Genomic DNA, 12,031 nt, shown 5'->3' with positions numbered 1-12,031 from the left:
TACTTGCCAGCACGCCAGACAGCCGCGCGATCGTCATGCGTGAGACCCTCAAAAAGCACGGCCTGGGACATCGCCTCGATATCTTCCTGCAGGATGGTAGCGTCATGCCGAATCATCACGTACGGACAGACATCCTTGTCGCCGTGAACTTAAGACCTCCATCGGTGAGCCAAGCCTCAGCCAAGGCCTGGTACCATATACAGCGGACTAAACCCTGGCGGAGGCGTTCGGGAGACGGCTTCGTTAAATTCCGCAGAAGAGTTTGCGGCGTGTGCGCTCGGCATGTTGAGTAATTGTAGAGGCACATCCTTGGGCAGATATGCGCTGTTGCGCCGGAGTTCGGGACTTCCCTGAGAAAAGGCTCGTGTATCTCAGCGGCTTAGCGATCCTTGATTTGAAGGATAAAGTTGAGGTGAGGAATGCAGAGGAGTTGGCGATCAGAACTATCGTTTCAACTTGAAAAAGTTTCCGGAGGAGTCCGACTGAGTTACTGCAAGGCGAGTTCCGTGAGAAGAACTCTGCTAGGAGATGGTTCACGATACTGTGTACACGAGCAAGCAGGTAGCTCGAAGGACAGAGGACGAGCGCACATGACATGAAAGACGAATCGAAGAGTGACAAGGAGAGAAAATATGCAAGGAAAGGGGAGACCAAAGACTCGAGCGAGGGGACTCAGTGAGTCGGTGTGGGAGAGCTGTATCGTCTTCACCACGACATCGATGAGCAAAGAGAGGAAGGTGATTGAGTGGTCATGGAATACTCGAAGAACGATCGGACACCGATGGGATAGCAGAGAAGTGAAACTGCTTTGTATACGATACCCATGTATATCACATGTCATCATGCGGGCATACTCTGACTTGAGCAATCAGTAAGGACGAAAGCGTGGAAGAGACGAGAGCGGTCCACACACACCCGATCAGATCAGCATAAGTCAAGGTTCTGAAAGTCAGCCCGAGACTCGTCGCACGTGGTACGATAACGATCGTTTCCCACGGGCCACCACCCACCGAGCCATGGCCTGAAGGCGCTCGAAGCACTCCGAAATGCCACTCGGAACCCTTGCACAGAAGCTACTCTCCTCGTCGAAGGTTGAGTGACGGAGAGAACGGGAAGAATCGGGACATGGGGCCTGTACAAGCGCACGCGTTCCACAACGACGAACAGTCTCCGCCGCTGTGTTCCAAGGATGCCTAAGCACATGCAGGTCGAATGCGCTGAGACACTAGGGAAAGTGGCAAGGTTAGATACGATAACGTGAAAGGTTGCTGTAGCATTTCCCCTTGCCAGTGATTGACATCTATGGTCGCAAAGCGCAATGCAGACCGACCTCCCGGTCACGTCGGTCTCGGTCTTATACTGGTACACTAGTTCTCAATCAGCCTGGCGGCAGGCTGACGTTAACGGAACACCCAAGCTGTCCAAGTGGAGTGAGTCCCTGTCTGTGCGTCGTTGTATGACGGTAATGATGGCGCCCGTCCAATACACATACACAACCACATCCGTTCACTTCAGATATCGATATCGAGATCAATCCCCAGATCCATCTGCGCAATGATTTCATCATCCAAAGCCGCTTTGCGAATGGTCGGAAGACCTCCCTTCTTCTGCTGCTGTTGCCCCTGCGAAAGGACAGGCTTAAGAGCACTCGAAGCAAGAGGTGTGGAGCTGCGAGGTGTGCTATTCACAGCGAGGGAGAGCGGGTTTGGCGACGCCGCTCGCGAAATGCTCGCCGCCGCCGCAGCAAGTGTTGGTCCAAGCTTCGGTGTCCCGGCTCCATTGACAGGTGTCCCCGCGCGGGAGATATCACTTCCACCTTCGAACAATTCGTCGATACCAGGAGCGAGCGTCTTCTTCGCCTTTCGTTGCCTCATCTCCGCAAGCTGCGCTTTCCTGACATTCTCGGCATTTAACCTCTGGTTCCGACGGTTCAGCTCCGCAAGTTTCTCTTGCTCGGGATTCACGTAGGATGTTTCCTTCTTGTCCAAGCTTGTCCCGAAGGCCAGTTTCATGGGTACGATGGCTGCGAGCTGATTCTCCAGGTCCTCGGCCGCCTCGTCTCGTCCCTCAGCGCGAGCTTCCGCAATTCGTTCTCTGAGATCCGCCTTTTCTCCTGCGCGGGTGATTTTCTCGGTCAAATCGGCCTGCGCTTTGATTCTTGCTGAGATGTCGGTGTCAGTAAATCTGTGGTTGATCAGACGGTTGATCTGGTCTAGCTTCGAATTGATGAATGCCTTGGTAGGCATCTTGAGATCGTCGTTCGCCATGACAGAGCGGTACCGGAGCCATTCGGCATCTGTGAATTTCTGCATGGAGCATTCAAGGAATGACCACTGCTTCTCGGCTTTGCCATGGGCAGCTATGATGTACAGGTCAACAGGAAAGGGTCTGCCGTTAGAGCCGATCATGGCATATGGCTTGCCGGTGGCGAAGCCTTTGATCAGGCAGAGACGGTATTCGTTGACACCTGGAGTGCGGCCTGGACCCAGGCAAACGCGGGCGTAGCAGTCGGTGATGACCTCCTTGAAACCTGGTGTGTAGCAGACCTGGGCAAAGTTATCGCGACCGACACGAGCTCGTTGGATGTCTTGTAGTTCGGCAATTGGCTCGTCCTTGGGCGGGCTGGGTGACCTTCGCTTGTATCGGCGATCGTCGTAGTCATTGTCGCTTTCGCCTTCTGCATCTGCATCGCTGAAGTTGTCCCTCGGTGATGCTAGTCTCCTTACGGTTTCGCCTCTCTTCCGCTGTTCGTCGCGCAGGTTCTTCTCTTCTCTTTGACGTTTGTACGCTTCAATGGCACTACTGGCCTCGCCGACACGGCCACCTCCGACTTTTGTCCGCTGTCGGGTGCTCTTTCTTTGGGAGTCTTCGAGATCTGCTGCACTGGCCTTACGCTTATTCTTTGCGGCATTTTTCGCTTCCTCCCGAGCACGCTGCGCAACTAGCCGTCGGAGTGTGAGATCTTGTTCGTGGCGTTCAACTTGTTCGCTTCGCTGGGCTAGGATCTCCTCGCGTTCGATTTCGGGCTTCGCCTCAATGCGGGCCTTGTCTGTCGCATCGTAGTAGAGCTTTTCGTAAGGGAAGATGGGTTTGTCGTCCGTGTCAGGGTCAAAGTCGGCCTCCGAGTCGGATTGGGACATGGAGGCGGATTCGGAGTGTTGTGAAAGCGAAGATCTGGATGCGCGCACAGGTCAGCTCGAGCGATTGTGCCATGAGCGAAAGCACCGTACACTTCATCTTCGTCATCAGAATACGTCTTGCGGCGCTTCGTTCTCTTGACTGTCTTAGCGACGCCCTTGCGAGCCTCGGTGGGAGGGGACTCTCGAGATTGTTTCTTGGAACGCGGTGGTGAAGGGGATTTTTCTTTGGGAGAAGATGGCATGGACTCCTCGCCCGAGGAATCACCTCCGGCAAGGGCGAGAAGTTCAGCATCGAGATCGGCCATGTTGATGAGGCAGTCCTGAAGCCGGAGGCGTTGTCGGCTGCGCTTGGAGACAAGGCGGTCGTCGTCTGTACCGAGGTTGTACAGAGAATGTGGAACGGTTCCTCAGAGCAGAAGTAACTGTCTGGGATTGAGGAACGAAAGCTCGTCGCGCCGGAGGTTTGCTTGTCGATGAGGTCCGGGCGAAAAGGGCGCGGGTCCACCAGTCGTCCAATTGTCCGCTTGAGCCAGGTCTAGTCTAGAAGAACGCCAAATGAGGACAAGTCAATGTTTCAAATGGCTAAAGAGTTTGAAATGATTTATATGTTCAATCCTGGTGAAGACGAAGGCGCCCTGAGAAAGGCGGCAGCATGTTGACAGGAGAAAGAGAGTAGTTGAAAATGTTCATGACTCGGTCTCGGCAGACCTTCTGGATACATGACTCGCACAAGACATCACCATTTCCTGGCATGATACTAGGCTGAGTACTTGGTTGCCACTGCTCAGTCGAGAGCCAAGATGATAGTTAGAAACACCGTGCGAGGCCTCTCTGGCTCCGCGAAGCATACGAAGACGTTGCAGACCTCTCCCGTACAAATCTCCCTCCGTCATGCATCAACGCAAAATGCTCCCTCGGAAGCAACCTCAGATACTAGCCGACCGAGAATACACCTCTCCCCAGAGCAGAGGCAATTCCTCGATCGTGCCCTCCGTGTAAATCAGGCTGGTGAACTAGCAGCAACCCTCATCTACACGGCCCAGACACCTCCCATAGTGCAGGCACACCCACACCTGCGCCCGCTCATGAGACACATGTATGACCAAGAAGCCGGTCATTTCAAGGTCTTCAACGGACTCCTTGCGAAGCACCGCATTCGTCCCACTGCAATGTATCCGGTCTGGCAGGCTGCTGCGACGGTATTAGGCTGGACAACCGGTATGATGGGAAGAGAAGCGGCGATGGCATGCACCGAGGCCGTGGAAACGGAAATAGGGAACCATTACAATGGGCAAGTCAGGGAATTGTTCAAGTGGATGACAGAACTGAAAGAGAAGGGCGAGGGGCTTGATCCCGAATTGAAAGTGTTGATCGATGAAATAAAGCGGATACGAGATGAGGAGCTTGAACATCTAGACCATGCTGTTGAGAATGATGCGAAGGAAGCGCAGCCTTACCAGCCCTTGACAGACGTCATTCGATATGGATGTCGCGGAGCTATTTGGATAAGCGAGAGGATATGAAAACGTTTTGCCTGCACCAGCGAAGATTTGCTGTTTCGCCTGAGGCCGGCCACTTGAATCGACGCCCGAGTTGCAAAGACGTATAACAAGCCTAATGTTTCCTATCAACACGAGGACGCAAAATCACGGCATATCAAGCTCTTGGTCAACAATCAATTGCACGAAAAGCCAATGCCGTCCCAGCACAGGCACGGTGTGGCCAATGACATGCGGTCATGGAGTGGCGTTCTTGTTCTCAGTGTCCGGCCCGCTGGGCTGTCTGTCACCACAGAGCTCTCCCTCAGACGGTGTGCCCTTCGGCGTCCGTCGACACAGCATTCTCCTCTGCTCCTCTGGGTCCGTTTGTAGGCAAGGACATGGAGCGCGAGCGACCACTTAACGTCCCTGAGTGTCTCCTGCTCTCCATGTACTCCTTACAAAAACGACATGGATCCATCCTCCAGTCCTCTACCAACTTGGTGCCTTTGCACGTCTCCTTAGAGATTGGCGTGAGCATTATGTACTCCAGCCCGGGTTTGCATCTCACCACGGCATGCTCAACATGTTGATCCCCTCCAAGGCAGCCGAAGTGAACAATCTTGATCGCGTAGCACATCGTCGCTACCTCAAACAGTGGTAGAAATGTTGGGGTTCAGGTGGATGGACACAGGATGTTGATGGCAGATCTCAAGGTTGCTTTTGTGGGTGACAGGAGCTTGTTTCTGGCGGAGATCAGGCCTGCAGGCTGCCGTTTCCCGGACGAATGTCTTCCTCACGGGAATGTTTGCTGATGTGTATGTGGAATTACCGGCATAAGGCTGTGGGACTTGGACCAATATTGGTTTTGCTATCTCAGTCCTTGATGTGGTCTCGCAATCCTCGCTTGTTGATGAGTTTGGCACTGTTTCAAGACTGACGATACCATGAATATACGTGGTCGTATCCAAGAAAAGGCGCAAGGCGCCGAAGAGAAGAGCTCCGAGTCTATGCTGAGTGGAAAGATGACTGGTTGTATCTGTGACAATTGGCGATCACAGGTGACAAGGAAGGTGTCACTTTGGAGAACTGCGGGCGCACTGGATCTGCTGATTTCGCCACAATCTATCGTGTGCCGTGCTTTTTCGCCCAGACAAAAGCGGTTGATGAAGTTACGCCTGCCTGGAGTCATTGAATTGGACAGAAAGTGCGGTTGTGGCAGCTTCGCTCTGCAGCGGCAATGGGAAGCATTTGAGATTCTTTCTATTCACTCATCATCACCAACTATGCTTTCACTTACCCAGACTGATCAATCATCCTTTCATAACATCACAGACAGATCGGCGCATTCGTTCACAGCAGCAATCAGGCAAACCTCCATCTCGGACCCATTGCGAGTATATTTGCTCTCACCTGCTCATAGAAGGTCAGCTTCCCGTTCTACTCATCAGCCGACCGCAATCCCGCAATCTCTCACAGCTACAACAACCCCATCCTCTACCACTGTTCCCCACGATACCGCCGCAATGTGCTGGTTCAAACTCGACACCTGCCCTTACCCTCACCACGAGCCAATCTGCGCCTCGATTTTTATCCCCGGGAACGCCTCCAGGTGGAAACATTGCGATAAGCCTCAGCCTTGGGGTCGACTGTCTTGTGGGAAACTCACCGTCCGACATAATGCCCCTCATTCGAGAAATCCTCACACACCACTGGCAGCTGATTGTGGGTGGTGCACGGCTGTTCTGAAGTTGGAGGCAACCAAGTCCAAGGAGATACAGCAGCAGGCGCGCACGGACATCGCAGAGATGGAAGAGAAGTTCAACACGGACGCCAAGCTGAAGGAGCTGCACACGAAGATCGGAGCTTTGGAGATGGAGGTTACCAGCATGCGAAATCAGGCCTGGGAGCTGAGACTTGCGGGTGGCACCAACGGCGGTAGTGGGGAGTGGGAAGAGATCAAGAATGAACAAGAAATCGGCCAAGGCGGTCACGCAGGTGCGGACTGAGGCACGAAGACGATGGTTGGGTACTGCATTGTGGAAGAATGGCGCAGCAAGGTCGACCTCCTAAGCGCCGCGTGGTTGTACGACATTGGCATCTTTCTATTCTTGAGATACGACTATCAATTGAAGCCGGTGTTCTGCCGGATTGCCTCATAGCTGTCTTTGCATACCCTATTGCTGGAGACTCAAGCGCCTGCTCGTCAATCCATGTCTGCACCTCCCTTACGATATGAGCAATACAATCCGAACCATGTGTCATGTGGGTACCTGTGAGTCGGGGATGCATACCTTGTTACCATCAGACTTAAACGGAAGGCAACTAAGATTGAGGTAGGTTTTCCCAAGAACCCCCGTCAGAAGTGGCCCTATTTATTACATATTCAACTTCCAAGCCGAGACGCCTGCCTTTCTCTCGAACCCTTACCGTCTGTTGTTGTGGGAGCGCTGTGCTCAGGAGGCACACCAGTGAACGATGATAGCTCCCCCACGATCGGCGAGGAGTAGCCTCATCAAGGAGCCAGAGGGTGTGCATTAAGAAGCAGAAGACGTGCCTGGTACCGAGGCGAACCACCAAATCCGTGTTAGCCTCCTTCCAAGACTCAGGTCACCGCGTACTCTGGTGTTATGGATCCCTGAAGCGCTCTCGTGGTTTCTTTCTGTGCTCCTGGGACCACGACTCTCATCTCGCACCATGCAGCTCGCGTCGTGAATACCAAAAGGGAAGAAGTGGCGGACAATACCAACTGAAAATGGAATATGAGCTTTTGATCTGCGTATGACGGGCTGTGACTCGATAGCAATTGTGGTCTGCGGTAGTTGGCCTAAAGTCGGAAAGGATGTCGAACTTGATGCGCGAGCGTGTGGCTTGGCCAGTCTCGCGAGGCTGCCGCCCCTGAAGGTATCCGTCTTATTCTCATTCACCATTCGTTGGGTCTTCCTGTGTACTGTAGACTACATGCAAAGATTGCTGTACCGCACAGCCACCTAGAGTCAAGATACTTAGCCAAGAAGCACCATGTAGGTGTCGATGCGACAGTCATGCTGCGGTCCCGAGGAGACAGCCACCGGCAACCAGGTTGCCGTCGTGCGGTGCAATGCCATGCCATATTGTGACTTGGTGTCCGAGCCGAAGTGTGGACTGATCTAACCACCAAGTGGACTGGATGCCACCCAAGGCCGTGAGATGTGGAATTGACATGGCATGGTCATGGACACATCGAGCTCTGTGGTCGTGATGATACCCCACAATCTAGTTTCTGCCGTGTCTGCATAGGTACCCCACGCAGCCCACGGCTGCCCAAGACTCCACGAGATCGACCCGGAACCATTCCGCCATCAACGCCGGGCGATACTCCATAACTACTCCGCGAACGGACCCAGCATCAGCCGCCGTGGACTCAACGAACGCTTCCGCTAAAAAGGACTTGGAGAAGCCTCACTTGATTCACCTCACCAACCCTAGTTCGCGCCGTCTCTTCGATCGACCGCCTCGCCGTGGACACAACATCAGAAGCCACACCTCCCACCATACTCGCCACCGTCAGAAGCAACCATCATCCTATACCCCTCACCATGTCCGCAAAAGTTGCTCTCGTGACGGCCTCCAGCGCCGGCCTCGGCGCCGCCACAGTCAAAGCCTTAGCCCCCTACTTCCGCGTCGTCGTCAACTACCACTCGCGCGCCGAAAAGGCCGAGCAAGTCATCCGCGAAGCGTCGCAAATCCCTCCCGCCGCGGCCGACTCCTCCCCCACCGAGGAGCCGCGCTTCCACGCCATCAAAGCCGACGTCTCGCAGCGCAGCGAGATCGAGCGCCTCGTCTCCGAGACCGTCGCCACCATGGGCCGCCTGGACGTCGTGGTCAGCAACGCCGGCTGGACGCGCCTCACCAACTTCTTCGACATCGACCAGCAGGTCAACGAGGCCGACTGGGACCGGTGCTTCAACGTGAACGTCAAGTCTCACCTGTGGCTGCTTTACGCGGCGAAGCCGCATCTCGAAAAGTCCGAGGCGGGAGGCGGCGCGTTCGTCACGGTCGCCAGTCTCGCGGGTGTGAGGCCCTCCGGGAGTTCGTTGCCCTACAGCGTGACCAAGGCCGCGGAGATTCATCTCACAAAGGGGTTGGCGTTGATTTGTGGGGCCAAGGTGCGGTGTAATAGTGTGAGTCCGGGCTTGATGATGACCGAGTGGTGAGTTTTGTCTCCTTTGCAAACAGTTGCGAGCGAAGTGCGGAGTGCAAAGTGCGAAGTGCGGCCACCGATGCGCGCATGCTTTGCTTTGCTTCTGGTGTTCGAACTCCGTATCAGTGTGTCAGCGGGCTGACATTGTGTCTAGGGGCAACCAATTCCCCGAATCAAAAGTCAAGGCTACGGTGGAGAAGTCGGCGCTCAAGGGCACGGCGACCGTCGAAGACGTGGCGGATCAGATCAGGACGTTGGTGCTGAGTAGGTCGATTACGGGCCAGAATATCGTGATAGACTGTGGGATTGCGGTATAGATGGAGTGGATAATTAGAGGATGGGATTCTGGAAATCTACGATCCAGAGTACTGGTGTTCTCTGTTCTCTGTTCTCTGTTGACTGTCGACGTGGCGGTGGTGTCGCGCTCTTCGACCAGCTACGAGATGTGTCTTTGGATATGTGCCTGTGAACTAGCGGCACACTCGGTTGCATCGATCACCCGACACAACGTAGCCGCACGCATGCATGCAGACTGCGGACCACGGACTACGGACTACGCACTGTGGAGAATGGTTACGGACGTGGTCCCGGCCAGACGCCACCAGTACAGCAGAAGCAGAAGTAGAAGCAGCATACCGGCGTTTCGCTTATGTCTCGGGTCAAAACAGCGAGTGAAACGACAAGTCCAAGTTCGAACAGGTCGTGCCACTGACACATGCTCGTTCGCTCCAACCAAGCCCGCGATGCAGTGGACACGGAATATCATACCTAGTCCCAAGGATTCATATGATATCCTCCCACCATCGAACGAGCCAACCTACATTTACGGCCCCTCCTACGAAATGGGTCACTGGTCCCGTGGTGTTTCGGTCGGCATGTCCGATTCCGTTTTATGCTACCTTTGAGTCTTTCACGTCGGCAGATCTAGCCAGCGGGCGGAAGTATAGGCTTGTTTAGGGTCGATAGACTGTCTCGCTAGGCTGTGGTTGCCATCGAGGGTGGCACTGTGGTGACTGTGCCGCGCGAGGAGCATGAATGAGGTTTTCGGCTCGTAGCGAGGTCATTCTTCGATTGCCAGGACCGTACGTGTGGCAGAGTATAATTACATCAGCCATGAGCACATCCAGGAGAGTGGACCGGATACACCAGAGATGATTCTATTCGGCCGGAAGGATGAGCATCGGTAGGCAACCTTCTCAGGGCGGGCTTTGTTCTCCCTTGATAGCGGAACACCCTCTGGGGGGAGCACTCTCTGCTGGGAGCACTCTCTGGTAGGTAGAGAAATGTCCATAGCTCACAGTAACTGCGTTACCGTCGCCCTCAGTCAACCCGGTGTGCTGCCCGACCCACCTTTGGTCATCGACACGCTGTACGACACGGTCGTGATCAACGGTCAATCTCCCCCTCAAATGGTCCCTGTTGATCGATCTTCCGCTGACTTATTCCCACGAATGAGACACCAAAAGCAGCATCGGGAACAAATCAAGTCCGGGGCCGAACGGCGCTCTTGCAAACTCGCGCGCGAACTCCTTCCATGATCTCAGTTCCTGTATTGCCGCCGTCGGCGTCAACAACGTTACCAGTACCGGCGCTCGTATTACCCCCAGCACTCCAGGCTGTTTTGCGCTCCTCCCCGCTCGAAGCGAGCCATACACCGCCCTCTGCATGGAACGGAAGCGCGTAACGATGAGCTGGTGTGTGCAACGCCCGAGTGTCCAGGCGTTGTACATGCCTTCAATGAGACAGGACCCTGGAATCGCGCGGCGAACAGTTTTGGACCAGGATCCAGTTGTGCCAGAGCGTCAAGTCGCGTGGCGTGGTCTGAAGCTGAGTGTCCACAGAACACAGCGCCCCTCTCGCTGAAGGGCAAATTCCGAGCGCAACGACCTATTCGGTGTACCGGTCTTGCCATCGGCGATAAACGGAACGGCGAATGAAGAAGGGAATCAGCGATTGTAGAACTGTCACTGGTTCTGACAACTGTATGGTCTCCAGACTTGAAATCCAATTCAGATTCAGTTTTAGACCACTATCTCTGGAAGGGGTAGTTGAAAGGTGACCCCTCTGTCGTCCGTGTTCTCGCTGTAGCCGTGAAGTCGAGATCTGTACGAAGCTTGAGTCGAAGCCATTTAGCATGGCTTACGGGGGTTTGTCGCCTGTTCAGCACGAGCTTTGATATGCGAAACATCTCTCCGATGATATAGCGGACGGCTTCTAGGCCCTGCGTCAGCGGAATAGCAGTACTTGTGAAGCCTCACTCGAAACCGTTCAGCTGGATAAAGGGGTGGTATCGTCTCTCCAGTAGACGGTCTGGAAGGCGACGTATCTCGTCGGCGATATAGCAACTGCATCTAGGCCCTGCGTCAGCGGAACAGGAGTCAGTGTTCGGGGGACCATGCAGGCGTAGATGTTGGTCCCACGAATTTGGGAGTGCCGCCTTTGCGCTGCTTTCCCGAGGGACGCGATGTACTTCCTCTTGCGCCTAATGTAGGTTTGACATGCCTTGCTTAGGGACGAAGTTCAAAGATGTTGTGATGGCCATATTTACGATAATTATGGTGGTAAACGCATCGACAACCAGAAAGCAAGCACGACGGAGTGGACTTCCATGCCGTGTGTGCTTACACAGTTCATGGCCCAGCCGAGGACTGATCCACAGTACATAGTCCGGTCGAGGACTCATCCACAGTACTTTGGCAACAGACACTTCGGTAACATCTCGAGGCTTTCTTCCATGGCCCGGCGGTTTATTACATCGTGGGCCAGAAATCCGGGGTCAGTAGCACGAGCTAATCACTACCTAACCAAATTAGGTCTTAGACTAGGTACGATAGCCGCGCACTGACGCGTCAGCCAAGCCAACCCTACTGCGTAGCACCTCGCGCGTCTCTCATTGCGTCATGATCTGCTTTTCGAGCATGAAGAACCCAAAAAGAGGAAATGTTTCCGTCATCGTTTTCGCAGCCCCGGATACTGTCATGGGTACGGTACAGGTGGCCCGTGGCATGTAGAGTAGAGCAGAGCAGATGCCATCACGTCTGTTAAGGACTCTGACATTCGTACGCGACTGACGGTTCGGTAGATGAGAGTGTGACGGAGTGAACATGCCAGCACATGCGCAACTTGAACTCGTTCGCGCCTTGAGTGATTAATGTCTGTGCACACCACAGGGTGCTCTCCTTTCTCTGCTCTTTATGCTATGCTATATACCCGTTCCGATGCCCTATCCG

The 12,031-nt window shown here is 54.3% G+C and overlaps 4 protein-coding genes across 4 annotated transcripts; 3 read left to right on the top strand and 1 right to left on the bottom strand.

Annotated features, from left to right (window-relative positions):
* Positions 1–1,511: 1,511 nt before the first annotated feature.
* On the bottom strand, positions 1,512–3,445 carry A1O7_03981 (uncharacterized protein; the record flags this gene model as incomplete). The annotated part of the gene is made up of 2 exons (XM_007757997.1): positions 1,512–3,174; positions 3,231–3,445. 2 exons carry the CDS (start codon positions 3,443–3,445, stop codon positions 1,512–1,514), a joined length of 1,878 nt encoding a protein of 625 aa, XP_007756187.1.
* A 495-nt stretch (positions 3,446–3,940) lies between these two features.
* Positions 3,941–4,663, top strand: A1O7_03980 (ubiquinone biosynthesis monooxygenase Coq7; the record flags this gene model as incomplete). Its single annotated transcript, XM_007757996.1, has 1 exon — positions 3,941–4,663. One exon carries the CDS (start codon positions 3,941–3,943, stop codon positions 4,661–4,663), a length of 723 nt encoding a protein of 240 aa, XP_007756186.1.
* A 1,763-nt stretch (positions 4,664–6,426) lies between these two features.
* A1O7_03979 (uncharacterized protein) lies at positions 6,427–6,627 on the top strand (the record flags this gene model as incomplete). The annotated part of the gene is made up of 1 exon (XM_007757995.1): positions 6,427–6,627. One exon carries the CDS (start codon positions 6,427–6,429, stop codon positions 6,625–6,627), a length of 201 nt encoding a protein of 66 aa, XP_007756185.1.
* A 1,569-nt stretch (positions 6,628–8,196) lies between these two features.
* On the top strand, positions 8,197–9,118 carry A1O7_03978 (alcohol dehydrogenase; the record flags this gene model as incomplete). The annotated part of the gene is made up of 2 exons (XM_007757994.1): positions 8,197–8,810; positions 8,956–9,118. 2 exons carry the CDS (start codon positions 8,197–8,199, stop codon positions 9,116–9,118), a joined length of 777 nt encoding a protein of 258 aa, XP_007756184.1.
* Positions 9,119–12,031: the final 2,913 nt, after the last annotated feature.

This window comes from Cladophialophora yegresii (genome assembly GCF_000585515.1).
Source record: "Cladophialophora yegresii CBS 114405 chromosome Unknown aczIN-supercont1.3, whole genome shotgun sequence".
Classification (NCBI taxonomy): Eukaryota; Fungi; Ascomycota; class Eurotiomycetes; order Chaetothyriales; family Herpotrichiellaceae; genus Cladophialophora; species Cladophialophora yegresii.
This window is presented reverse-complemented; position numbering and strand designations above follow the sequence as displayed.